Raw genomic sequence first — 27,435 nt, 5'->3', positions numbered from 1 at the left:
TTGCAGGTGTACGATCGCGAGCATGGCCAGGAGGATATACCAGCAAATTTGAGCGTTACGGTTAGGGATATCACAGCGGAGGCAGTGCAGCAGGCGGGCTCCATGCGATTGGCACACATAACCGACGAGGACTTCGTGCGCACCTGGAATCCGCTGAAGCAACAGGTGGAGCCATCGAAGCTGGAACGCTTTCGCAACAAGCTGGCCGAGCTGCTCTACACGGATCGCGACAATGTCGACGTATTCAGCGTGCAGCTGCGCTTACAGTCTCCACATCCGCTGACCGATGTGCACTTTGCCGCCAGATCTGCCACACAGCAGCCGTACTTTAAGGCGGTCCGTCTCAACGGGGTCGTGCAGATGCATCGCGAGGAGATCGAGCAGGAGGTGGGCCTCAATATAACCATGGTGCACATTGACGAGTGCCTGCATGAGGGTCGCGGCAAATGTCCGAGTGGCTCCTGCAGCTCCCGCACCGAGCTGGGCAAACGGCCCTACACGGTCAGCGTGAACCGCACGGCCCTGGTCGGTGTACGGCTGGAGTTGAGTGCGCAGTGCGTGTGCCGTGCCAGAAACTTCACCGGCCAGGATCACAATTGTCGCTCGCATCATTGCTTCAATGGCGGACGCTGCGTGGAGACACGCAATGGTCCGCGCTGCGTAGCCTGCCCCGTCGGCTATGGCGGTCCGCGTTGCCAGCAGTCGACGCGCAGTTTTCGCGGCAACGGCTGGGCCTGGTATCCACCTTTGCAGCTGTGCGGCGAATCGCATTTGAGCCTTGAGTTCATAACACGTGAGCCGGATGGCCTCATACTCTACAATGGGCCCATTGTGCCGCCCAAGCAAGCTGAGCCCGTAATCAGTGACTTCATAGCCATTGAACTGGAACAGGGCTATCCGCGACTGCTGATTGACTTTGGGTCTGGCACGCTCGAGCTGCGCGTTAAGACCAAAAAAACGCTGGACGACGGCATCTGGCATCGTCTGGACATCTTTTGGGATGCGGAAAATGTTCGCATGGTGGTCGACTTTTGTCGCACAGCTCTGATCTCCGAACTGGAGGATGGTAGCGCGCCCGAGTTCGATGACAATGCGTGCCAGGCTCGCGGACAAATACCACCATTTGCGGAGACATTGAATCTGAATCAGCCGCTGCAGCTGGGCGGCCTGTACAGGCAGCATTTCGATCAGACGCTCTACAATTGGCAGTATGCTTTTAGCTCGAAGGGATTCGATGGCTGCATACGCAACGTGATCCACAATTCGGAGCACTATGATCTCGCCTTTCCGGCACTGGCGCGCAACAGTTTTCCCGCCTGCCCGCAAACGGACGAGGTTTGCCTGAAGACAGAGCACACGGCGCGCTGCTGGGAGCATGGCAATTGTGTGGCCAGCCTGGTGCAGGCCAAATGTCACTGCCAGCCCGGCTGGATGGGACCCGGCTGTAATGTGCCCACCGTGCCGACCACCTTCAAGCCGCAGAGCTATGTTAAGTTTGCACTCAGCTTCGAGCCGGATCGCTTTAGCACACAGCTCCAGCTGAGATTTCGCACTCGCGAACTGGCCGGCGAGCTGTTCCGTGTCAGCGATCAGCATCAACGCGAATATGCCATACTGGAGCTGCGCCGTGGTCAACTGCAGTTTCGCTACAATCTCAACTCGCTGCGAAATGAGGAACAGCTGTTGGCACTAACTGCAATTGCCGTGAACGATGGCCAGTGGCATGTGGTGCGTATCAGTCGGTATGGCTCGGCGGCCCTCATGGAGCTGGATGGCGGCGAGTCACGGCGCTACAATGAGTCCTTTCACTATCAGGGCCATCAGTGGCTCAGCATTGACAAGCAGGAGGGCGTCTATGCGGGCGGCAAGGCGGAGTATACGGGCGTCAAAACGTTTGAAGTGCAGTCAGACTTCCAAAGAAGCTGCCTCGACGATATCAGGTAACAATCAGTGCCAGCTGCCGCTGCTAGCTGCCAGCTGCCAGCTTAGCACATGCAAAACTGTTTGCTAATTATGCGCATTTCCATTTCTTTTTGGTTACATGTTCCCACACAAAAGACTCGATGGCAAACATCTGCCTTTGCCACCGGCCATGAACGGCACACAGTGGGGCCAGGCGACAATGGCGCGTAACGTGGAACGTAACTGCCCCTCGAATCGGCCCTGCTCGAATGTTATCTGCCCGGATCCCTTTGATTGTGTTGATTTGTGGAATGAATACGAGTGCACGTAAGTACAGAGGAACACAGCTCACATTAAGCCCAACTGGCCACAACCATAAAGTGTGTGTGCCCGACATTTGTTGGTTTTAACAACACATTTTGTGTGTGTCTTAAAAACTAGCTGCCTGGTTTGGCCAAATGTTCTGTACTTTAACTACACTAATTGCTCAGTCCAGTTTTTGGCAGCTCTCAACGCACACAATCACAGCATGAGCTCTACTTTCTTTGATCAACAAATGTTGCACATATCTTTGCTTTTAATTGGCAGGTGCCAATAGTTAGGACGTTAATGTGCAGGCTTCTCTTGCCTCTTTAACTAGTTTTCCATGCCTCTCCTTGAGGATTCTTACGTTTTATCAGCGCCAGAACGATTTTAATTAACCCATTCAATAGCCTTGTACAATTTCAACTGAACTGAGAACTAAAATTCATTAATTAATAATTAATGCAACATAACTCAATTTTATAGCAAATTTAAGTTCGTGTTCCGCAGCCGTTTAACACGTCCGCGCACTTTGCCGGGGAGATAAGCAGCTTGTTCTCGGCTAAGATAATACTTAGTCCTTACACTAGCCTGGGTTCCAAGCCCGGACTGCAAATATCGTATTAATGTCAAATCCTTTGTATCAAAATTCCAAATGCAGCACACTGCCTAAGCGGGGCATTACTTTTGATTGCTCCCTGAGCTAGAGCCCAGTAAAAGGGAAACTCAGCCAAGCGCAATGCATGTGAGACACATCATTTCTCCATTTGCGCCCAACCACAACCTGTAAGCAGGCACAACTGCACACCTGATGGCTGGGCAAACATATCGAAAGGCAAACGCACAAAAAATAATATCAATTGTCATCAGCATGTTCTGACACAAATTTACCCCCAAGCCCTGCCCACATGAAATGGCAGCCAACGACACCGCGGAATATATATCGTTGAATATATATATACATACATATCTATATATGTGCGTGTGTTTGGATGTGAAAATGTATTTGCATGCGCGCAGATGACTTTCGATGGGGCTTCTGTTCTGTGCCTTTCCACAGCAGCAACTGGCAGCTGCCATTTGCAACACCTACTCCGGACGGAGAAGCGAGCACATTTTCCACATCATTAGTTTTGCCGAGTGACTCCATTTGAGACACACTGAGAACAAACAGACGCCAGACGCCGCCCAACCCCCAGGCCCAGGCCCAGGCCCAACGCCTGGTCGCTGGCTCCCTATCTATGCAGCGCTGCATCATGATTTTTTCCCCGACACCTTCCACCCGACCGCCAGCCAGCCTGCCCGCCCTCCAGGCAACTATCCCCAGCAGCTTCGTGCTCCATTTAGTCTTGCCATTATATCAACGGGGTGTGCGTGCTGGCGCAGGGATAAAGGGGAGACAGCGACTGCTGTGAAAGCTGCTTTGCTCCCATTTGTAAGACGAATTGAAGAGTTGGCTCTTTAAGTAAATTTAAATAACACTCACCGAGCCGGGCCTTATGCACCAGCACCTACCTGTCCAGGTGGCCGGCGTTGTGCCATAAATTATGCCTGCTTTTTAGCCTCAATTCGAATTTCATTGTGCATTCGCTGCTGGCATCGTCAGCTGCTGAAATAATGTTGGGATTCCCAGCTCGAACACTCACTTTGTTATATTTCGAATCGACCCAAATTGCGGGTGTGTATAAAAAGCGAAAGCAATATTAAATATTATAAGTTGAGATATTTAAAATATTTAACTACGTTTAAGCTGGCCGGCTTGAGGTCTATGTTGGTTCTGTAAATAGATTGTCTGCATTAACGCGCAACTTTTGCTATGCTTTTCAATATAATATTATTAGACTTTTTTTTTTTTAAATTCCCAATTTAATTTTGTTCAATTCAAAATGGTGAATCGTTTCAAAACCATGCTTACGCGGAGAGTTTAAAAAAAGTGAAATGAGCAACGGGAATGAGCAGGTCAAATAAGCAAAGGGAATGAACAGGTGGAATGAACAAACGGAATTTAGGAATGGAATGGGCAAGCGTGGCATGAAAGAGTGCAATAGGAAAGAAGAAAAATAAAGTAAAATGACTTGGGGAATGTAAAAGTGAAATGGAAGAGTGGATTGAGACAGCCGAATGTGACAGCTGAAAAGGGTGGAAAAATGAGTAAGTGGAATGAAACAATAAAGGAAAACAGGGTAGTTACAACAAGAAACATGACAATCCAATTTAAATTTAATTATGTGAGTGAGCTGAGCTAAGCGTGTGAGTCTAGAGCTAAAAAGATTAAAGATATATTTTTCGAAATATATTTTCAAAAACTACAGCTAATTGTAGCTGTCAGCCTTAAGATTTGCGAATGCTTTAATGTTTCAACATTAGCTCGTGAAATTCTGATTACCCCGAGAAACTATAAACTAATCCCTCAGAGTGCCAGCTAACCTTACCCCAAACGGAACTAACACGCTTAATGCGCTGCAAAGCTGCACACAAAAGACACAAAGCGTAGTGCGGGCATTGGGGACCAGCAGCCGCCGCCCACCCCCCACCCCCCCTGTGCCCCGCGCCCTCCCACCCCGCGCTGGGAACCACCCGCCACTAGTCACCCGCAGCGGCCAAACAACTGACCAAGTTTTTTTTTAGTTTTGGTTTTGAAATAAAAAGTTGGGCGCTTTTAAAAAGTTATGCACAACATGAATTTAACAAGCGCCACTCTAAAACTCAACTCTGCCCCACGCGCTCCCTCTCCTTCTCTCTCTATCTCTGTTTCTGTCTCTGTCTAACCATTTCGCTCTGTCATTACAGCTGCAGCGAGGGACGCATCATGTCAGCGGATACCAAGGGCTGTGTCGATCGCAACGAATGCCTGGACATGCCCTGCCTCAACGGGGGCACGTGCATCAATTTGGAGCCCCGTCTGCGATATCGCTGCATTTGCCCCGAGGGCTATTGGGGCGAGAACTGTGAACTGGTGCAGGAGGGACAGCGTCTAAAGCTTAGCATGGGCGCCTTGGGCGCCATATTCGTTTGCCTGATTATCATATTGAGTAAGTACTGTAACGACAAGAGCTCGAACAGCCCTACCCTGCCAGTTGCCAGTTGCCAGTTGGCAGTTGGCAGGAGCCCGTTTGGTCTCCTCGCTAAGCTGCTGCAATTTGGCATGCATGTGTGTCAGTTTAAGCGGCTTAAGCCGCATCCGCATTGTGCCTCACACAGCCGCCCTTGTTTTCAGTTTGCCTGTTTTTACATGTAAATGCAATTTTCAGTAGGTTGGACGCGCTGCACTCAAATCCCAGCGAGAAAAAAACGCCCCCCCTCCCCGCACACACATCCAAATCAACGACATTCGCATATGTTTGCATAGAGCTGCGAGACTGAGAGTGGAAGCCCCACTCGTAAACTGCCACATTTCTTGCTTACTTTTTAACGCCATACACAAGCACAATTTGTTGTGTTAGCCAAATGGAAATATCTGGCGGCTAATTAAGAAGTGCACAAAACAAAAAAAAAAACCAATTACATTTAATTTTCTCACAAAACATGTGGTCAACATTGAAGTGAAAAAAACTTTGTTTTAAAATTATTTGATCCATTTTTTTAAACACGTAATTGGCGGCCCTTTTTTTATTTTTAAATAACAGCAGGCATTAACCAGCAAGATTTCAATTCTGTTTCCACTTCTGGGTGTGAATTTTGAAAAACATTTGAATTTAAAAGTGAACATAAAGCCGTTTGGACCATGGCTTTGGCTCACTCTGGTCCATTTTGCAGCTTTAGAATTAGATTACAAAAAATCGAATGAAACAATAGCACTTTTTAGTCAGCTAACAAAGGTTTTCAATGAATTTTGCATTTGTTAAAAAGTACAGAAAAGCAAATGTTTTATGCATTAACTTTCCACCCGATTTTCAGCCTAGTCCGCGTTTCGCTTAGACGAGTCTGACTTATTCCGATAGTCTACTCACTATGCTCCAAATTTTGCCTGGTACAGATTTTAACTTTTTGCTCTTTTCTATTCCAAAAAAAAATATTTTAATTATTTTGACAAACCGAACGAAAATGTCTTGTCCATATTTTGTGTACATCCAATTGGAATTCTTTTATATATCTAATCTATTTTTTATTGGCATTTCGACTAAAAAGCATCTAAAAATGGTTTTCTTCAACAGAATTTAACTTGCAAGTCTAAAAAGCTGACGTAAATTAAATAAAATAGGAAACTAGAAAACTCAAAGCCAGGCTTCAAATATTATATTTTATAAAAAATTCAGCTGGAAGTACAGGCGCATTTTAGAAATCCCCTCCCGACGGTCTAAAGTAGCTGCTGCCTTTGTTGCCCCTTTGCTGCCGCCATTCTAAACGGCATTTCGCCATTTGGCCGGATTTTGATTTTACTTTTGCCAAGATTTCATGTGATTTCAATTTGACTCGTACTATGTGCTTTTGCCAACGGACTGGCACTTAATGGACTTTGCAGCGGGCGTAAAGTGGATTTGGTCATTTTCAAAAGAGAGAGACAGAGAGAGAGAGGGAGAGCTTGCTGGCGGAATAGAGGGATAGAAAAAGAGAGGAGAGTGTGAGTGAGATAGACAAATGCGAATGGTACGCGCTGGCGTATACGCAATACACGACAATTTATATTCGTTTGCAGGCAGTTCGATTCGTTTTGGGATTTCAAAAAGGCTTTTCAATTAGCTCAGCTTTTTTTCGCCACAACCTGACGAGCTCTATTTACTGCTCTTCCTCTCGCTCTCTTAACCATCAGCTCTGCCCCATGTAAGCAATTTATTTGGCAGTTTTGTTTAAAAGTAAAGCTGAACCAGGCGAACGCACATAATCGGAGCTAGTTTTAATGAGCGAAAGGCGTGCGGTTTAAAGTTGCAACAGCGGCAACAATAACAAAAACAAAAACAACAACAGCAGCAGCAGCGGCGGCAACAATAACAGCGTAAACCTTAAGCTAATTAGTCGCTTCGGGCCAGCTAATTACACAGTTGTCGTTTTGTGTGGCGGCTGGACGCACAACACGTATACGCCGCGTTGGCCATAAAACCGCTAAACCGCAAAATAGGCGCAATAAATAAACGCAAACGAATGTCCTGGCACAGCAGGAGCTGCCACACACACCCGCACACTCAAACACAGCTTTTGGCGTTTATGAAGTGAAAATTTCAAGAAACTGACAACAAGTTCGTTTACTAGCGGCCATTTTCCTATGTTGCGTGCTGCTGTTGTTGTTATTGTTGTTGCTGCATTAAAGTAGCGTCAAGACAAAAACAAACTAAATAATTATCTAACATTATTTATTTACAGTCAACGCTTTTTGTGCGCCCCCCTGCTTTCTCGCTGTGCCGCACTCCTCCCGCAACCCTGCTCGTGTTCTGTCCTCTGTAATCTCAGAATCGCTGAACTGTATTTTGGCATAAAATTTCAAGTGGACCCGGGTCCAAGCATAAAAGAAACAACCAAAAAGAAAAGCTGCTCCAAAAAAAAAAATGGAGAAAAAAAGCTGGGCTCGCCCTGATGAGCTTTTGTAACACAGCGCAACTGACCCGACCTGGTCATGAAGTTTTGGCTGCCAGCAAAAAACAGGCGAAAGGCAAAAAAAAGAAGAAAGGAAAACCCCCGTTTTATGTGTGTGCAGTGTAGCTAAGTGTAAACAAAGAAGCCCAAAGAACAGGACACGCTTTGTTGTTTTACAAGTGTACTAGTTTTCCACTTTCTTTCTTTCCTTTTCATTTTTTCTTGTCATACTTATTGTTGTTGCAATTATTGTTTATTTTTCGGATATAGTCACTTGCTCGATGGGCCCATTGTAGTTGCGGGTGAGTGTGTACATTTCTGCACATTTCACCTGACATTGGCCTCAATGTAATGCTAGCTAAAACAGAAAAACGAAAAGCAAAAAAAAGCTACGAGTTTTGGGAACATTTAACATAAATAGAAAACATTCATAAATTCTTGGAAAAAGCAAAGTCGAACTCTCGGTAATGGCCAAGGCGAGCTACGAATTCTGACTACAAAGACTTGCGAAAATTAAGCGAAAGTAAACAACGCCGAATTTAAATACCCTTTCAGATATACTTTACTATTCAGATAAACTATGCATATGATTCAATCTCACATATTTCGTTAGTGAAAGTTCGTATTTGCTCAAAAAATCTTGAAAAACAAAAAGTGTTATGTACAGAAAAAAAACTACTTTTTGTGACGATTTTTCACACAGTCCAATATTAATAAGGTTCTGCTTTTATCTGAGAAACAAGTTGAGACTCTAAAGTAAATTATTTTTGTCGAGATATCTCGAAAAAAAAATATTCTTATTCTCGAAATTAATATTTGACCAATCTCTTCTCTGACAACGTAAAGGAAAGTTTCATATTACATATATTTTTAAATTAAATTATGTATATTTATATTATGAATATATATGTTATGTTTATTATATATTCTGTATATTTTTACAATAGCTATATTTACCATGTTTTTTTTTAGTATTTTTAACTAGCTAAAAATGTCTGAGAGTATTCATAAGGCATCAAAAAATGGCACAAGATTGTAAGCATTCAAGACTTATACACTTACCCAAGCTACTGTTGCTTTGTGTTACGAGTAAGCATAGAGAAGTTCTTGCCTTAGCATTAATATTTCAATACAGGCACTCGTGACTTAAGCATCCTTCTTAAGTTATATTCTCGGTATTATTTAGCATTGATTACCCTTCAGCCAAGCCATTAACCAGTGCCATGCACATCTTGTCCCAAGTGCCCAGCTCTGAATGGACTGCTGCACGCGGAGTTCTTAGTATTTTCGCGTGCCTGTCTGCTTTTGTCTTAACCCCAGTGGGGCAAGAATGTGAAATAAATACCGAAAAGGTAAGAGTCGGCTGGCGGCGATGCCTTAACAACAACTCCATTTACGTTTAATGAGCCTAATTAAATCTATAGAAAAATGTTATTCTTCGGCGTTTGCACCACGACAGGAGGCCAATTAAAAAGAAACAAGAGGAGAAAGCGACTCAAAATTGAATAGTCAAATGTGCCATACTAGAAAATACCCTGTCCCCTAGTTAGTCTACTGACCTGTCTAATATATATATTTATATAAGTTAGTATATATATTCGACATTCGACAAAATTGCAATTACCAAAATATTCACTTTAATTTTGTTTTAAATTAGCCTGTTATTCGATATGCTACATGCATACTTGGGCCTTCTATATTGATTAGCTCTACCTTTTAATGTTAACTTTTCTATAAGCAATGAGTACGGGGTATAATCAACATCTGAATGCCAAAGACTGATACAATGCATTATAGTAATGAATGTTGAGAATATAATAGAATATTCCTGTTTCTAATTGTATTCTGCAGATAATAACTGTAATGATAAGTAACATTCGCAGCGCTGATGGCCGCTTGATTTTTAAGTGCTGAACAGTTTAAACTCTTGGCTATTATTAATGAACTTTTGGCCAAGTTTCGGCTTGGCTCTGTCTTGTAGACCAGCTGCCAGTTATTGCAGCCCAACTAATGAATCCGCTTAACCAAAAATGAGAAAGTCGCCAAAGCAGCAGCTGAAGATGAGCAAGATGCCTGCTGCCTTGTGCCTGCTACTCATTTGAGAGCCAAGAGCTGAGTTTTAATTATTTTTACTTGACTGTCATGTTTGCTGAGCCCCGGACTACCCAAGTTAATATTGCTGTCAACTGAAGCACAAATGATAAAATGCACTTGCAACGGCTGCCTCACGCGCCACCCTACAGGCCCTACTCAATGCAGTTCGTTGTTTACACTGAGGAGGAGCATAAAACTTATTAATAACTATATGCTACTTAAACAAACTGAACTAAAGCCAAAAGGCGGCAAATGGAAGCAACTTAACAAGTTTTTCTGCATTCGAAATGCTCTTGTTTTTCATCTGGTAATCCGCTTAACTCGCAGCAGCAGAGCAGAGGCCCGCTCTAACAAATGTAGAGCACCCAATGTCGCCAGCCGCGGACTACATGACAATTGTCGCATGTGTTTGGCTACTTTATTGCCCTCTCCCTCCCACCCTCTCTCTACTTTTCGGTTGCGCAAAAGTTTAGCCTCTCAATTATCAGGCACTCCGCGTTGTGCCACCAAAAATTGTTCATTATCTCTTTTCTGGCAAACAGCAAAGTATCTAGATACAGTCTTTAGAACATATTAAAACTTTTAATTTATTTAACCAGTAAGTTTAAGTATTAATGGGCAAAAGATTTTGCTTTCACAAAACTGCTTAACAGTCGAAAAGAGTCGCGCGTGTTTCCAAGTTTAGTTTAATTTTGCAAGTTTTTTATCTTCGTAAGGAAATCGACACATTTCGACATATTATGGCTTATTTTTCTGAATTTATATAAACATCTCGAGAGCAGTGCCGCCACAAAGAAGACAGAATTGTCTGCCGTGCATTTTAGCCAACGATGAAAACAGAATATATATAAGAACATATATAATTGTTGGTTATTTATATTCAAGTATATTTTAACTCTTTCTTCTCTTCAAATTATACACATACAAGTCAGTATTTTATTCAAGCTTAATCCTTAAATGACCTTAGCCCGCATAATTGAAGGTTCGCTCACAAAATATGCCTTAGAAGCATCGTGGTAGAATTCTGCAATTTGGAAAAATAAAAATGAATCAGAATGAAATAAAGGCCAAATAAAGTCCGATCCCGGGAAGATTTGTAGCGTTGAACTTGTGGAGGACAATAAAATAGATTGGCATAAAAGTTTTTGGTTTCACAAATAAGTCTTTTTTGCAAAAAAACGTGATGCGAGCCCTTGCTTTTTGGTCGATTTTGTCAAAATTTAGATCTTCATTGTATATTTTTCAAAATCATATTATAACATATAAAAATCGGATATTATTTGGCCGAGATATTCTAAAAAAAATCATCCAAAAAGTTTGACTTTACAAACTAATCAGATTTTGGTCAAAAACTCTTTTAAATCCATCGATTTTTAATGTGTACCTAGTTGACCTATATAACCTTGGTTATTCCATATCATGGATGTAGTCCTAGCGTACCTACAGGACCGAGTTCTCGTAAAACGCGCAAGAACATGGCTCAAAAATATGTATGATTTACTTTTACAGCCGTCCCCAGCAAGAGTCTCGCCCCTTGGATGGTTTCTAGTTGACTAGCATAGCCTTGGTTATACCATACCATCGATATAGTCCTTGGGAACCTAAAGGATCAGATCCCTGCAAAATTTGCATTGAAATGGTCCACAAATATGTATGCTTTTTCTTTCAGGAGTCCTTTTACATTAGCTGCAGCTGCAGCTGTTGTTTAACAGTCTTACAGCACTCCTTACACATAAACTGCTACTTAACAGTACTCATATTAATTGAGTTACATTTTTGCCCCTTAATGTTATGCAATGAAAATTTTTATTCAAATCACTCGTCGACCTTCTGAGCATTTCTGTTCGCCTGGTATTTTGGCAGATTTTAAGAATAACTTTGGCAGCCAACGGTTGCCAACAGACGCCCCTTTTGGGTATGCAATGAAATTTTTCTAGAGACCGTTGATTTTTGCATTTTTTAATAAAAAAAACTGGATTTTCTTCTTTTATTTCAAATAATTGATTTATTTATGTTCAAATTATAAATTTGTCGTTTTTCATGCTAATTTTCTTAATTATTTTAGGTTATTGGAACTAAATATAACTATATCTGGCTTAATTAAAGTCCGATCCTGGAAAAATCTGCTTTGACACCACGACTGTTCACGAGGTCCTTGGAGCTCCTTGTAGTCCTTAATTTTTCAGTCTGAAAAGATAAAAACACATTAAAATTAAGTAGGGCAAAAAATATGCAAAGGCATTTTTTGCAGGGAAAAAAGGACATAACTCGGTCATATCCTTGCAGATTTTCAAAGGACATGGTGCGTTAGGATCGCATCGACCCTCTGCATCGATCTGCATCAAAAAAATATGGGGTCATCTAAGAACCCCAGGACTTGTATTTTTACTTGTGAAATTTTCATCCCGGAGCGCCCGGAAATGGCCCGAAAACACAAATCCTTGAATATCTCCAAAACTAGCAGGACGATCTTAATGAATTTTGGCCGGTTGGTAGTCCTGGTTAATACAATTTATTTGCCGCAGGACTTGCCAGGATACGCCAGGATACAGCCGAGCTATGGCCTATTTTCTCTTGCAAAAATTGACATAAAAACTTCGCCACTTGAAGGATTTTCGTCCTTTTTGATATATTTTCTTAAACTGGACGACGAGCACTATCTACAGTTCAAAGGACATCCCGATAGTCCTTCAAATGGCCAAGTTAGTCCTGATTTTTTCGATTTTTGCCACTTTTGCGACTTACCCCCTATGAAATATTTTGATAAAATTTTTTGTCGAATCATGGAAATCCTTGGATGCCAATCGATAGTCCTGCCCTCCACGAGTTCAACAAGGTATATCCTTCCGATATCCTTAAGGATTTGGCCGAGTTATGGCTAATTGAAAAATGTCCTTTTTAGAAAATTGGCCATATCTCTGAAACGGCAAGGACGATTTTGATGTCCTTTGGACAGTTTGATGTCCTTGTTGATACGATTCGTTTGACACAGGACTTGTAAGGATCCGCAAGGATACGACCGAGTTATGGCTTTGTTAATTTACGGTAGATTCACACTCATATCTATGCTGTCTAAAGGACTTTCGTCCTTTTTATTATATATTCTGAATTGGGAGGGTGAGGACTAACGATTGGCCAAAGGACATCACGATCGGCGAGGAAACGGCGGATCTACAGCCTTTTATTTCTACAGACAAAAATGTTTTGTGCGACCTTTTGGGTATGCAATAAAATTTTTTCGGCAGCTAAAAATATTTTTTGTCGACCTTCTGGGATTTCTGTTCGCCTGGTATTTTGGCAGATTTTAAGAAAAATCTCGGCAGCCAGCCAAAACGACATAGCTCCGCCTGGAGATATGACGTTCCAAAACGACATAACTTCTCCTGGAGATATGACGTTCCAAAACGACATAACTCCCCGCGCTGGAGAACAAGGTCAAAAAAAAAAGGTTGCCAACAGACGCCCCTTTTGGGTATGCAATGAAATTTTTCTAAAGACCGTTGATTTTTGAATTTTTTAATAAAAAATAAGGATTTTCTTCTTTTATTTTAAATAAATGATTTATTTATGTTCAAATTTATAAATTTGTTGTTTTTTATGCTAATTTTCTTAAATATTTCTCTCAAAATTATAAAAAAAGACCATAAATTATAATTTTAGCTCATTTAAACTTAAAATAACGATATCTGGCTTAATTAAAGTCCGATCCTGGAAAAATCTGGGTTGACAGTCGTGGAGGTCCTTGGAGGTCCTTGTAGTCCTTAATTTTTCAGTCTGAAAAGATAAAAACACATTAAAATTAAGAAAGACAAAACATATATAAAGGCATTTTTTGCAGGGAAAAAAGGACATAACTCGGTCATATCCTTGCAGATTTTCGAAGGACATGGTGCGTTAGGATCGCATCGACCCCCTGCATCGATCTGCATCAAAAAAATATGGGGTCATCTAAGAACCCCAGGACTTGTATTTTTACTTGTGAAATTTTCATCCCGGAGCGCCCGGAAATGGCCCGAAAACACAAATCCTTGAATATCTCCAAAACTAGCAGGACGATCTTAATGAATTTTGGCCAGTTGGTAGTCCTGGTTAATACAATTTATTTGCCGCAGGACTTGCAAGGATACGCCAGGATACAGCCGAGCTATGGCCTATTTTCTATTGCAAAAATTATCCTTAAAACTTCGCCATTTGAAGGACTTTCGTCCTTTTTGTTATATTTTCTTAAACTGGACGACGAGCACTATCTACAGTTCAAAGGACATCCCGATAGTCCTTCAAATGGCCAAGTTAGTCCTGATTTTTTCGATTTTTGCCACTTTTGCGACTTACCCCCTATGAAAAATTTTGGTGAAATTTTTTGTCGAATCATGGAAATCCTTGAATGCCAATCGATAGTCCTGTTCTCCACGAGTTCAAAAAGGTATATCCTTCCGATATCCTTAAGGATTTGGCCGAGTTATGGCTAATTGAAAAATGTCCTTTTTAGTAAATAAGGCATATCTCTGAAACGGTAAGGACGATTTTGATGTCCTTTGGACAGTTTGATGTCCTTGTTGATATGGTTCGTTTGATACAGGACTCGCAAGGATCTGCAAGGATACGACCGAGTTATGGCTTTGTTAATTTACGATAGATTTGTACTCATATATATGCTGTCTAAAGGACTATCGTCCTTTTTATTATATATTCTGAATTGGGAGGGGGAGGACTAACGATTGGCCAAAGGACATCATGATCGGCAAGGATACGGCCGAGCTGCACCCTTTTATCTCTACCGACAAAAATCACTTTCCCTCAGCTCCTTGATGCATTTTCGTCCCTTTTATTATATGTTCTAAGTTGGCAGGACTACACGGGCTACATTTTGTCCAAAGGACATCAGAAGTTATTCAAAGTTTAATATTATTAAAACTCAAGTGTTGCAGAAATGTCACATGCCTAAAAGTATGCTGTGCGATTTTCTAGAAGTATTTTTTGCGAGTCGCACAAAAGTATGCACTGCTTTTTGGGTGTAATTCTTGCAATTATTTAAATAGGTCGCCGACTTCTATAATGATCAAATCGAAAATGAAATTTGTTATCGAATCTTGGAAAGCCTTGAATGCCAATCGATAGTCCTGCTCCCCACGAGTTCAACAAGGTATATCATTAAGGATTTGGCCAAGTTATGGCTCATTGAAAAATGTCCCTTTTAGAAAATTGGCCATATCTCTGTAACGGCAAGGACGATTTTGATGTGGTCAGTTCAGTGTCCTTTAAACAGACAATACCCATATCTCGCAAACCATAAGGAAGATTTTTATGTCTGGCCAAAGGACAAAAGGGTATAACATTTCAAAATCAGACAACATTTAAGTAATTTTTTGAATGCCAATCAATAATTGTCATTCGTTTGAGTCTAAAATAGTATATCAATTCAAAATCAAACGTTTTGGTATCACGATCGAACATTAAAGAGAGTTAATGAAATTTCAAGGAAAGCTTTAAGTACTCACATGATATATTGAGAAATAAATTCGAGCACATTTCTGATACGCTTCCTTTTGATTGCAGTTCTCGCATTGATATTCGTGCTGTACAATCGCAAGCGTAAGACCACCAAGAAGAAGAAACGCTCCGGAGCGGAAAAGGATGTGCGCGAAACGGTTATTAGCTATGAGGACGAGGGCGGCGGCGAGGACGATATGACGGCATTCGACATAACCCCACTGCAAATACCAATCAGCGCACAGAGCGGCACAATGCCACCGGACATAGCCGCCTGCAAGATGCCCATTATATGTGAGTAAACACAGCCTGTGTGTGCCTGTCCAGAATCTGAAGTGACCCGCTGTGTTCTGTGTTTTGTGTGTGTGTGTGTGTGCTCGTCTCTTTAGATCCTGTGATGACACTGCTGCCGCCCGGCCAGGAGCTGAATGTGGCCTATCTGATGGAGGAGCGCAAGCAGCGCATCGATAAGGATCCCAATGCGCCGCCCTTTGATGACCTGCGCAATTTCACCTTCGAGGGCAGCGGCAGCATTGCCGAATCGCTCAGCTCGTTGGCATCAGGTGAGGCGACAGCAGAACGCTAAAAGCCATCCGCTCATCCACTACAATTGCAGGCACCGACGATGAGAATCAAGACTTTAACTATTTACAAAATTGGGGTCCACGTTTCAATGCCCTGGCCGCGATGTACGTGCATGATAAGGCGAAAACCAAGCAGTCCCAACAGCAGCAGCAGCAGCAGCCGCCTCCTCAAGTGGGCGTGGACAATGCGCTGGCCGTGGTTGCAACCGGCAGCGGTGCTGGTCCAGGCGGCGGGGCGGGCGCCACGCCCACCACGACGGAAGCCGACAAAGTTGTATTATAAAAATAAATAGTTAAGTTGTAGTTAAAAATGATGTTTCAGCTGTAAGCGTAATGCCAGGATATGGAAACGGATGTGGATGTGGATTGTGCAGCAATTTCAGCTCGACTACAAAACTTAAGTATTCAATATGTGTGTGTATGTCTCTGTGTGTGTGCCTGTTCTACGACTGAATGTGAGTGTGTGCGTGTGTGTGTGTGTATGTGTTAGCTGAGGGTTAGTTTGTAAGCAACAAATACGGATTAAACTAAAGCAGAGCCTTTACGTGTACTGTTACTTGTCTACAGATATTGACAAATACCAAATACTATATCTAACAGAAGAAAAAACTTAAAGCTTTCTGAAGACCTTAAGGATTTCAACATTTTAATACACTTTTATTTAGTTGTTTTAAATTTTCGAAAGTCTTTGGAGCAACGATTTTTTCCCTTTGTAAAATTGTTTGTTGTAATTAGTTAAATATTTAAATAAAATTAATTAAGAAACTGATAAAACTTTGACAATTTAAAATCTATTTCCACATTTTAAATCTATTTCCTAGAATAATAAAGAATTTTTTGTAGATTTTTTCAAAATTCTTTTGCTCATTTCCCATTTCCCATTTCTCAGGCAATTGACCAGACTTTTAATAGAAAGCAGAGTTCTTTTATTTCAATAAATATTTAAAAAATTGAAAATTTGCCATTTTTGTTATGTTTTTCGTGTCTCACGAATTTTGGTACGTATTGACTTTTCTGTGCGAGTTTGCTTTTTAACGGAAAATGTTGCTTTCTATTTGTTTTGATTTTTTGAGAAGACATTTGCGAAATCTTGTCTCACAGATTTCTGTCCGTTTTCTCAAACATTTTCAAGTGAACCAACTCTAAAAATCAAAAAGAAAATCTTTAACCAAAATGCATCGGAACTTAAATTAAGCAAACTATGATACTAAGTAAAAGAGTTTATGAAACTTGACACAGCTAGTTAAACACCCTGTATAATAGACGGCATTAAATTTAGCACGTAAGCAGCAGCCCTTGCCCCCAAGCCCCGCTACCCGCTCCCCGCTACCCACTCCCTGCTTCCTGCTCCCATAACAAGCGTTCGGATGGAACACAAAACGACTCTTGGACTCTGGCTGCGGCGGAGTTCCGAGTCCGGACAGCGGCACGTGTCCAATTGCGAACCGATTTCGCACCTGAAGCTGGCTGCTGTACTCCACCCCCCCCCCCCCCCCCCCCCTCGCATTCCCCCTCTCCACACACGGCCCCCACACAGTTGGCTGATCACGTGGCCAGAAAAGTTAAAAGTTGGCAGCGAAACTTTTGGTGAAATTTAAAACTAACTAAAAAAGGCAAATAATAATAGAACAAAATGAAAAGGAAATAGCAAAAGCTACCAACTGAAAAGTACTGTAACATAATTTTGTAAATATTAAATATTGTGTAACTTTAATATTAAACTATGGGCCAAATAAAATGGCAGTTAAACCAAACATAAGCGAATATTGGAAAAGCAAGCATAACACAAACAACTACTAGACTAATTGACTACAATTAAATTTAAATGTAGATTTAAATTTAAATTTAAATTTAATATTAATATTAATTAACGCGAACCAGTTGATTGACAAACAAAAAACAATTTCATATTTCTGCATTTACTAGCAAATACACGTGGAAAAAACGAAATAAAAAAAATAAAAAATTAAATAAAATTAAATTAAATATTAATAAAAAAAACAACAAACAAACAACAGACCGAAGAAAATATTATGATACAAAATATTGTAACATGCATTAAATTAAATTACGATTATAGCAAAAACAAAAAAAAAAACAACACACACAAATAATGCGTATACAAAATGTTAATTAAATTTACATTAGTTAATGGACAATTTGTTAGTAGCTAGCATTTAAGCAACTTTTTTAAAAATCAATAAACCCCTTAAAAAAATGAAAACAATAAAAAACGGAATATGCAAAGCGTTCACTTTCATTGCTCAACATGCTTTATTATTATTCCAAAACTTTTCCCCTCGACCTCTCGACCCCGACCCCTCGTCGAACCCTCGACCCATGTCCGTGCCTAACGATCCTTGAAGCAAGAGAATCTGGCTAACATTTCCGGCCCCATCCTTAATAAGGCGGTAAATTTAAAGGTGTCAAAAGGGTTTGAATTTTGGTGAACATAATGCCGGTAACTGAACGACTTACAAATACCCTGTAAGTGTGCTACATTTAAGGGCAGTGTCAGAAATTGTTTGAGCTTTAAATACCCTGTAAGTTTAATTGAAGAAAGAATTTCGTTTCCCTCTTCAGTTTCTTGCGTTTGTCTGCATTTCGGTGAATATAAAGGAAGGAACAAAAGGACGGACGCATAGACGGACTAAGAGATGTCTTCTTCTATGCGTTACACATTTCATGACAAACTTATAAAGCCTTATACAAGGGTATAAAAGGGGAAAAGAACAACAATCATTGCTCATAGGCAACTGGTTTTAATGGACTCCGATGAAACTGTCTGAAGATAACTTCGCTTTCTATCTGATACGATTCAATGCAGAAAATGGGTTAAGCTTAAAGAAGCTCAGACTTAACTTATTTAAAACAAGTAAGAGGTTCTAGTCGGGAGCTCCCGACTAGGGGATACACTGAACCCTCTTCTTCCAACTTCAAATGCATATATTTTCAGAAGCTATATGTCAAGTTTGGTGACTCTAGCTCTTATTATTTACCAAAATTTCCCAAAAAACAGGATATCGATATCGATTTTTATCGATTGCTTGGAAACGGAGTAAGTTATCGATTATCGGAAACAAACTCGATCTGCGCGGGAACTAGGAGCATCCACATCTAAGTCTCTAGCTCTTATAGGTTCTGAGAGACAGACGGATCGACAGACAGACGGACATGGCTAGATCGACTCGGCTATTGATGCTGATCAATAATATATATACTTTATGGGGTCGAAGATGCTTCCTTCTGCCTGTTACATACATTTGGATTTTGCACAAATACAATATACCCTTATACCTATTTTTAATGGGTATTCTTACAAATGCCTGTGATTTCCATTATGTCTGCAAGAGTTGTCGTTGCTTTGGTTAATAACATTATTATATAAGATTCACATCTCGTCAAAAAAAAAGTCAATGCAATTGTTAACAAATGTTTTTCTCGGTTTTTTTTTTGGAGCAACTGAAATAAGATTTTCTGGTTGAAACCGCTTTGGCTTTAATAGCTTGACGGCATTGTGCATCATTAGAATTATTAATCAAAAACGAGGTAAGCATTTATTTTCAAACATTTACTCAAAGCGCACAATTCGTGCGGAAACTCGCTTAAAAACTTTACAAACAATCTACCCCATCAAACTGCCGAAGCTGAGCATTGGAAAATAGAATAGAAAACTTTCAGCGTCTGCGAAGCTTGAAAAACCCAACGGAGCATGCGACAGGCGACAGGACAACATGCAATGCGTTTTATACCCGAAGCACACACACACACACACACACACACACACAAACACACACACAGAAATATCACCAAAAGCGAGGGGGCCACAGTGGATGAGCGGGAGGGAGGGAAGGGGCAACAGCTTATAGCCATAAAAAAAGGCTAACCTGAACTTAAAGGTTTTGCGGCCGTCTGGCAATATTGCAGGCCGTGTCCTTGTCTTTACTCCCGACCCACGGGGCACGCAAATCCGATTTGGTTCGATAACATTTTTTGGCGCATAATAAATGAGACAGCTTTATGCTATCGATATGAAGTACGTGAATTGAGTGGACGAAAATTTGTTAATCAAATTGATAGCCACAATTAGGTAACGAGATAAAATGCATGTGCTTGTGTGTGTGTCTGTGTGTGTCTGTGGGGGGATGTGTGTGGGTTTTACTGGAAACATCATTTTACAATTTGTTGGCCCGGCTTAAGCATATGTGAAAAGAAAAGGCTTCTTTTATAAGCTTATATATGAAATTGACAAATATTAATACTCTGTTCACAGGCTGAAGAAGACTATATGGGTTTTTGTGCAATGCTCATAAGCTATTGCATATACTCGCAGCAGTTAGAGTATGAAACAGGCCGAAAATCTGTACCTTAATCCGTATATATGTCTATAGTTTCTACTTAGGTATGGAAGATATTATAGTTTTGTCTTGAAATATATAATACATACTATATACATATATAGAGGGAGACCTCTTCATTCATAAAGTATATAGCATATATTCTAGATCAGCATCAACAGCAGAAGAATCGTTCGAAACTAGGTTCTTGCATGGTTACAAATAATTTGTTTTCCAAGTAATTTTCATCATTTTTCAAAATTTCTCACATATGTGCATATGGCAAATGTTTAACATGCATTAAACAGAGCATCGCGCAGTCGGCTACAATACAGATTTCCTTACATATTTAAAAATATAATTTCACTCTCCTCGAGAGCTTAGTTCAGCGCTTAGACGTCGTTAACCTGTTTGCTTAAAATAATCCAAATAATTTATGAAGCATTGAACAATTCTATTGTTTTAGCATAAATTGAAATTTCAATATAGTCGACTTAGAGTAGCTTCCTTTAATGATATTAAACACAGACTCCAGCATCAGCTTGGGGCAACTAAACACACACACACACGCTCAGATTCAAACGCACACACACACACACCTTGTGCATATTGGCAGTTGTACTCAATATGCATATGTTATATAAACTACAAATCATAACAACAAAACCTATTCTTCAAAAGTGCTCGAACATATATACCCTGTAAAAGATTGTGATATACTCAAACAGCATTTGGCATATCCTATCCTACAAATGAAATATTCAGGCAAGGATTTGAAATATTCTGTTTTTTAATACGGCAAAAACTCAAAGGCAATCTCTCACTTTCTCTCAAAGCAGGCCCTGACTATTCGCGCTCCCGAGTTTGAACTAGCTGCTTCTATCTGACAGTTCTAATTTAAGAGCGATTGCAAAAGTACTTACTTGATATTAAGAATTGCGAAAAATTCCTAACTAGACTAGAAACGAATACATAAATATAATATAGTTTCTCAATTTCTTACTTCTGCATTTTCTGATATCAAGCAGACTTCCAAATGTTCATTCAGCTTCTTCAAGTGTGCACACCCCTTTTGGTGCACCTGTTTAAGTACAGGGTATGCTTATGTTTAACAATAGCTGCTTGGAACTCGTAGCGATAGCAACTGTAAGACTCGAGCAGGAAATTACACTTAAGTTGAATAATTCTAGGGTTCTGCTTGGAAAAGCGGCTAATTGATGTACGCCTGCAACCAGAGCTACCAACGGCAGCTGAGCCCACAAAGGCAACAACAGCAATTGACAATAGGAAGAGCAACCACAATCAAGCCAAGCCACATGCCAAGTGGCTGGCAGTCCCTAAATTATCACATTTAAACAATGTGTACACACTTATATTATTGCTTTTGTTGCATTGGATGTTGTAGTAAACTCTTTCCCTGCATATACTTTACAAAGTAACCGATTAATTAGCTGCAGTCTTCAAAGTCAAGTGTCTGCACTATTATCAGATAAATTTTCGATAGTTTTCAACAGCTAGTTGGTGCTTGCAATTCACAGTTACAAAAGTTATCGCTAGTCCATATCCATATGAGTGTGTGCACACTTTTCATACCCTGAACCCATTAAAAATGGGTATAAGGGTATATTGTATTTGTGCAAAATCTAAATGTATGTAACAGGCAGAAGGAAGCTTCTCCAACCCCATAAAGTATATATATTCTTGATCAGCATCAATAGCCGAGTCGATCTAACCATGTCCGTCTGTCTGTCTGTCCGTCTGTCCGTATGTATGAACGCAAGGATCTCAGAACCTATAAGAGCTAGAGACTAGATGTAGGTGCTCCTAGTGCCCGCGCAGATCGAAGTTGTTTCCGATAATCGATAACTTACTCTGTTTCTAAGCAATCGATAAAAATCGATATCGATATCCTGTTTTTTTGGGCAATTTTGGTAAATAATAAGAGCTAGTCACCAAACTTGACATATAGCTTCTAAAATAGAATATATATATGCATTTGATGTTGGAAGAAGAGGGTTCAGGGTATTCCCTAGTCGGAAGCTCCCGAATTCATGTTGAAGGAAGAGGGTTCACGGTATCCCATAGTCGGAAGCTCCCGACTAGAACCTCTTACTTTTTTTATATATATATTTATTTGTTATACTATATTTCTGGGTTTGAAATATTTGAATTTTTCTTGTTTAATATATTTGAATAGACATTAAATTCCTTAGCACGCTCAATGAATTATTAGGTTTTGTGTAAAACAAATTGCTAAACATATTTTGAAATATCATTGACTTAATTAAGGAAATGCGCCCCGATGCGCAGATGCATGCAAATTATATAGATTTACGGCTGATTTGGCTGGGACCATGACTTGCAATTTTGTGCCCCACTGCAATTGCATTATTGAATATCATGCACTTTATTTAATTATAAAAGTTGCCTTCTTTTGTATTTTTTATTTTGCATGCAGTATTTGGCCTCAAATATTTATGCATTATTTTGAACAAATGGAAAACTGTGTCTATCTCTCTCTTTCCCTCTCTCTTTCTCTCTCTCTCTCTCTCTCTGGTCTCTTAATTTGCCATTTAAGCGGCAGTTATATTTGCAGCTCAATGCGATGAACATTAGTTAGCTGAAATTGGATACAACATTTGGCCGTTGTTATTATTTCTAATTGCCTTTTGGCCGACTCGACGGGCCAATTTGTTGGCGAAGGGGCGGGGCGGGGCGGGGCGGGGTCTAATATCGAGCATTAGCCGGCTCGGATTATTAAATTTAAATGCATATAAATTCGCGCATTAGCATCAAATTGAATTGGTTACTTCAAGTGCCTCAGGCTAATGTTGATTTTGTTATTGTTTCTCGATTTACCTTGCACCTTGCGCCTGCTGACCAGGATATTTATGTTATTTGAAATGTATTCAAATAAGTGAATAACAGAAGTCATTTACCTTTCTTTTGTAGAACAAATAATTTGCTTTTTTTGTTAAAACTAATATTTTTCTAGCGCACCTTATTAAATACCTTTAAGATTCGCACCTAAATTTGGGAGGATAAGTTGTATTTAAACATATAACTAATACTAATGACTAATATTAATATATATTAGCAGTTCTTAGTGGGTACAACAACCCTCGTGAGCCTCAATATTTATATAGGTATAATATTATAATCATTTATTAATATATATATATATATTTATATATATGTTGATATATGCATATTTACATATACCTATACATTGCTTTTTATTTATTTATATATACATTTATAATCAATTATTTCCATGACTTTGGGTAGCCACTTTTTAATTTAATCTGAATAAAAATTGATGCTCCCTAGGGTTGTTGTACATGCTAAGCCCTGTTGAGCTACTTTGGTAAATCAAAGCCAATAATTAAGCAATGCATTTTAGTGAAGACATGCCCCAAGTATAAAAGCAATATAATTAGAAATATTGAAGCTCCCACGGTTTGTTGCACATGCTAAGCCTTCTTAAGCAATAATATAATAAAGCAGTGCATTTTAGTGAAGACATGCCCCCAGTATAACAGCAAGTAGGCGGTTGACGAATAAACGAACTGCTTGGTTTGTCAGCCAAGCAGTTCGTTGCGAGCTAAGCAGTTCGGGATTGTTTATAAAATGAAATATTATGCAGCACTGTTTTAGTGAAAGTTAAAATTCAAATGGCTTTAAAAGCAGCTCTCGCAGTGAGATAAACCGAGATAAAATATATTAAGATTGATTTACTATTTTTAAGGGTTTTTAGCTTAACAAATCCAATAGATGAAGAACAATAACCTAATTTGATGCATGTTAACTGAAAAAAAGCTACAAATCGCTTCACACCTTCGAATTTCGACTTCAAAAATAGAAATATTATTGTATTGACACCCACGGCAGCTGGAAATGAGCCAACTAATCAGCGTAGATCATTCAAAAAGCGTTTACGCAAAATTTCTCACGCCGCGCACAGCTGCGGACTTGGACTTGTTAGCATCCCGCAGCGCTGCTGCCGCAAAACATGGCCAAGACGTAGCAGAAGAAGAAGAAGGAGAGGGGAGACAATGAGTGGAGCACACGTTGTGCGAAACAATCAATCATTCAATTATTAATTATTAACAAACATCTGAGGTAGGAAAAATAGCCGAAAGAGCATAGAATATTCAGGCACTGTCCGAGCTACCAGAAAAGTTGCTAACATGAAATTAAATACATTTAATCAATAGAATATTAATTTTAATTAACAGCCAGCTTTTACAAATATTTCTGCTTTTCTTTTCTTTTTTGTTTTGCATGCACGCATTTAAATAAATCAATTTTAATTTGATGTCTAAAGGAAATCGCAGCAAAAAATTGTTGTTTTTTTTTTAATGCATTTGTAAATGATAAATGAATAAAAACATAAACAAAATACGAGATAAAACATAATTAAACATAATTAATTAATGATGCATTTAATCAACACGCAATTTGTTGAACAACAAACTGTTGAAATAATTCAACTAATTATTTTTGTTGCTCTTCCTCTTTCTTTTGCATTTTGTTAATACTTGTTAACTGAAATAATCAATAAGGCTCATTATTGCAGGCTGTTGCTGCTGCTGCTGCTGCTGCCTTGTGGCATCCACGTTGACCTTTCGAATTGACCGCAGTTGCTATTCCATTTGTTTGAAGCTGCCTTTGGAAGTATTTTAAGTGGATTCGCAACAGGCAAAACAACAAAAACTCGTTAATGACTTTGCTGGGGCAACAGTCGAAAGTTAATTGTCGTTAAAAGATAGCAAAAGCGAGTTTCAGTTAGCAAAAAACCTACAGTGAAAACTCTCCTAACGAACACTCCTATTAGGCAAACAGAACGCCGCCTGGGCAAGCATTTGCTCTCGAAACCCAATTTGAATCGGGCCATACTCAGCGCACCTCTCTTAGCCGGACACGCCACCTGAGCGGACGTTAAGTGTCCGACGTGCCGTCCCAGAGGGTATTCACTGTAGACCTGTATACGGACAGAGATACATTCAAATACAACAGGTATTTGAAAATAGGATTTTTTAGTTTTCTTTAATCAAAAATTATTTGAAAATTAATACAAAGGAAAGAAAGGAATTGCAGATAGAAACAATGTATCTGACATTTGCTTTAATTGAGCAATTTTCATTAAAATTACCATTGCACAATTTTATTCAAGGAAAATTAAATAAATTGCAGAGCTCATGAAGTGGAAAATGTTATGTTTGAGTGGATTTATGTTTTTTTTTTCAAAATGTTTGCTTTATTTATGGAAAATATTTGCAAAACAACATTTTGTAAAGAACCTTTTTATTTGCAAAAGAAAGTGAATAAATAGAATAAGGGAAATGTTTTTTAAGAAAATCCTTTAAAATAGCAACTGGACAATTTGCATAAACTTTATTTGTTTTTTATCAAAAGAAATCTGTTATATTTTATTTGAATAGATATATTTCTTGAATATTTTTGAAAGACTCGCTTCATTCAGCAACTTTTTTTTTTTAATATATATATTTAATTCATTTTCATAGATCAATTGAAAATGTTTGCTCTATTTTTCAAAAACTCTTTTAAATACCAACTCACTCAAAATATATATAACATATACAATAGACCCCTTAGAACTCTCCCGGCTGGAGCACTCGCTATAAGGCAAAACGAAAGTTTACTAAAAATTGGAAACACTCTTTAAAATGATTTGCAAGCAGCCCAGTTAACAAATGTTGGCTTGCTGCCCCGAGTTATATTCTATGCTCATTATCAGTTTTTTTTTCTATTTTTTTGTGGTTTCGTTGCAAGTGAAACTTTCTGCAAACTGACACTTTTATCGCGCTTGTGGTCAGGCGTGCAGGCAAATTTGTTCAAAACTTTTGTTTTTTATTTATATTTATTTTTTCTCTCCCTTTTTTGAAGCTAAGCTGCGTTTTTTAATGACTGACAAACGGACCAACTGAGCAGCTGAAAGGCCAACGTAACGCATCCCCGCGAGAAGTCCAGGCCGAGTCGCAGTCTTTGGAGGTGCCGCACTGCGGGCAACTGTCCAAAACAAACCCAAACGCACGTCTTTCTAGCTAATTTCTGCGCTGCTCAAGTTGAGTGAAAGAGGGTGGAGAGAGGGGGGGGGGGGGGGGGGGGGGGGGAGACAGACTGACAGACAGACAGACAGACAGTTGGTTTTGGCTGCTGCCAGAAGTTTATTACCAAGTGCCCGGCAAGGGGGCAGGCCTCCGAAAGCGAGCGTCAATTCTAAACGGCACTCATTCACGTCAATAGACAGGTGAGAGGGCGGCGGCAGGGGCAGGGGCAGGGGCAGGGGCAGGTGCAGGGGTCGAGAGGCGCGCACCTGAGCCGAGACTGTGGAGCAGTGGCAGCTTTTTCGAGAGAAGTCTCTCATGTAGAGCTGCGGTTCGTTTGGATTCTTTAGGAGTCTGAGCTAACTGTGTGTGTGTGTATCTGTGCTGTGTATCTGTGTGTGTGTGTGTGTGCGTGCGTGTGTCTGTGCGTTAATTCATCATTCGCTTAAATGGGTGTTACCTGTTAAGTGCGTTTATCACGTGCTGTTTCGGCATTTCGTTTCGTTTTCTTCTTTTCTTTTCTTTTTTTTTTATGAGCTTTTCTCTGTCACTTTTTCTTCTTCTTATTTTTCAAGTGGGCATGCCCACTTTTTAGGCGTCAGAGTCAATAACTTTTGATGAATGCCATCAGAAACGTGACGTATTTTAATTAAAATTTCAGTTTTTTTTGGGCCACAAAAATGAACCATAATTATATGAAATTGCAGATCTAAAAACATAAATGAGATCGACTTACCCAATTGGAAATTTCAAAAACAAAAGACTTGTGCTTCCTTATGCTTCTCATATGTATATACACAGTGCATGCAAAAAGTATGCGCACCAAGGCATAATCTTGTCACGGAGCGCCATAAATTAACGCCGCAATTGATCTTGTGCTGAAAAGATTACAAAAATACGTGAATGAGATATATCATAGAACTATATACTCAGAGAATTTGATAACAGATGTTCCCAGAAATGTTTCACAATTGAAACAGAACTAAGTGAAGAGCTGGGTTGCACATAAAATGAAATGCTGACTCCTAAATTAGAAATATATTCAAACAATATATCAGTTCAGATAAACTATTCAACTAAGAAGTGTATATGCGTCTCTCTCTTTATAGCCTGGCAGAGGGTTTTATAATTTTGTCTCAAAATGTG

General features: G+C 39.9%; 1 protein-coding gene and 1 long non-coding RNA gene across 2 annotated transcripts in view; one reads left to right on the top strand and one right to left on the bottom strand.

Moving 5' to 3' along the window:
* The window catches only part of LOC115760239 (putative neural-cadherin 2), a 45,096-nt gene extending 28,508 nt beyond the window's left edge, over positions 1-16,588 (top strand). Inside the window, exons 9-14 of the mRNA XM_030701496.1 lie at positions 7-1,940; positions 2,059-2,229; positions 4,996-5,237; positions 15,364-15,591; positions 15,687-15,860; positions 15,914-16,588. Coding sequence (XP_030557356.1) covers positions 7-1,940; positions 2,059-2,229; positions 4,996-5,237; positions 15,364-15,591; positions 15,687-15,860; positions 15,914-16,164 — 3,000 coding nt within the window. The 3' untranslated portion in view covers positions 16,165-16,588. The remainder of the gene's footprint in view (positions 1-6; positions 1,941-2,058; positions 2,230-4,995; positions 5,238-15,363; positions 15,592-15,686; positions 15,861-15,913) is intronic.
* A 10,443-nt stretch (positions 16,589-27,031) lies between these two features.
* The window catches only part of LOC115760240, a 66,908-nt gene continuing 66,504 nt past the window's right edge, over positions 27,032-27,435 (bottom strand). Inside the window, exon 4 of the long non-coding RNA XR_004017584.1 lies at positions 27,032-27,167. This is a non-coding gene — a long non-coding RNA (uncharacterized LOC115760240). The remainder of the gene's footprint in view (positions 27,168-27,435) is intronic.

The sequence above is a fragment of the Drosophila novamexicana genome, unplaced genomic scaffold (genome assembly GCF_003285875.2).
Source record: "Drosophila novamexicana strain 15010-1031.04,08,12 unplaced genomic scaffold, DnovRS2.1 tig00000387-arrow-pilon, whole genome shotgun sequence".
Taxonomy (NCBI): Eukaryota; Metazoa; Arthropoda; class Insecta; order Diptera; family Drosophilidae; genus Drosophila; species Drosophila novamexicana.
This window is presented reverse-complemented; position numbering and strand designations above follow the sequence as displayed.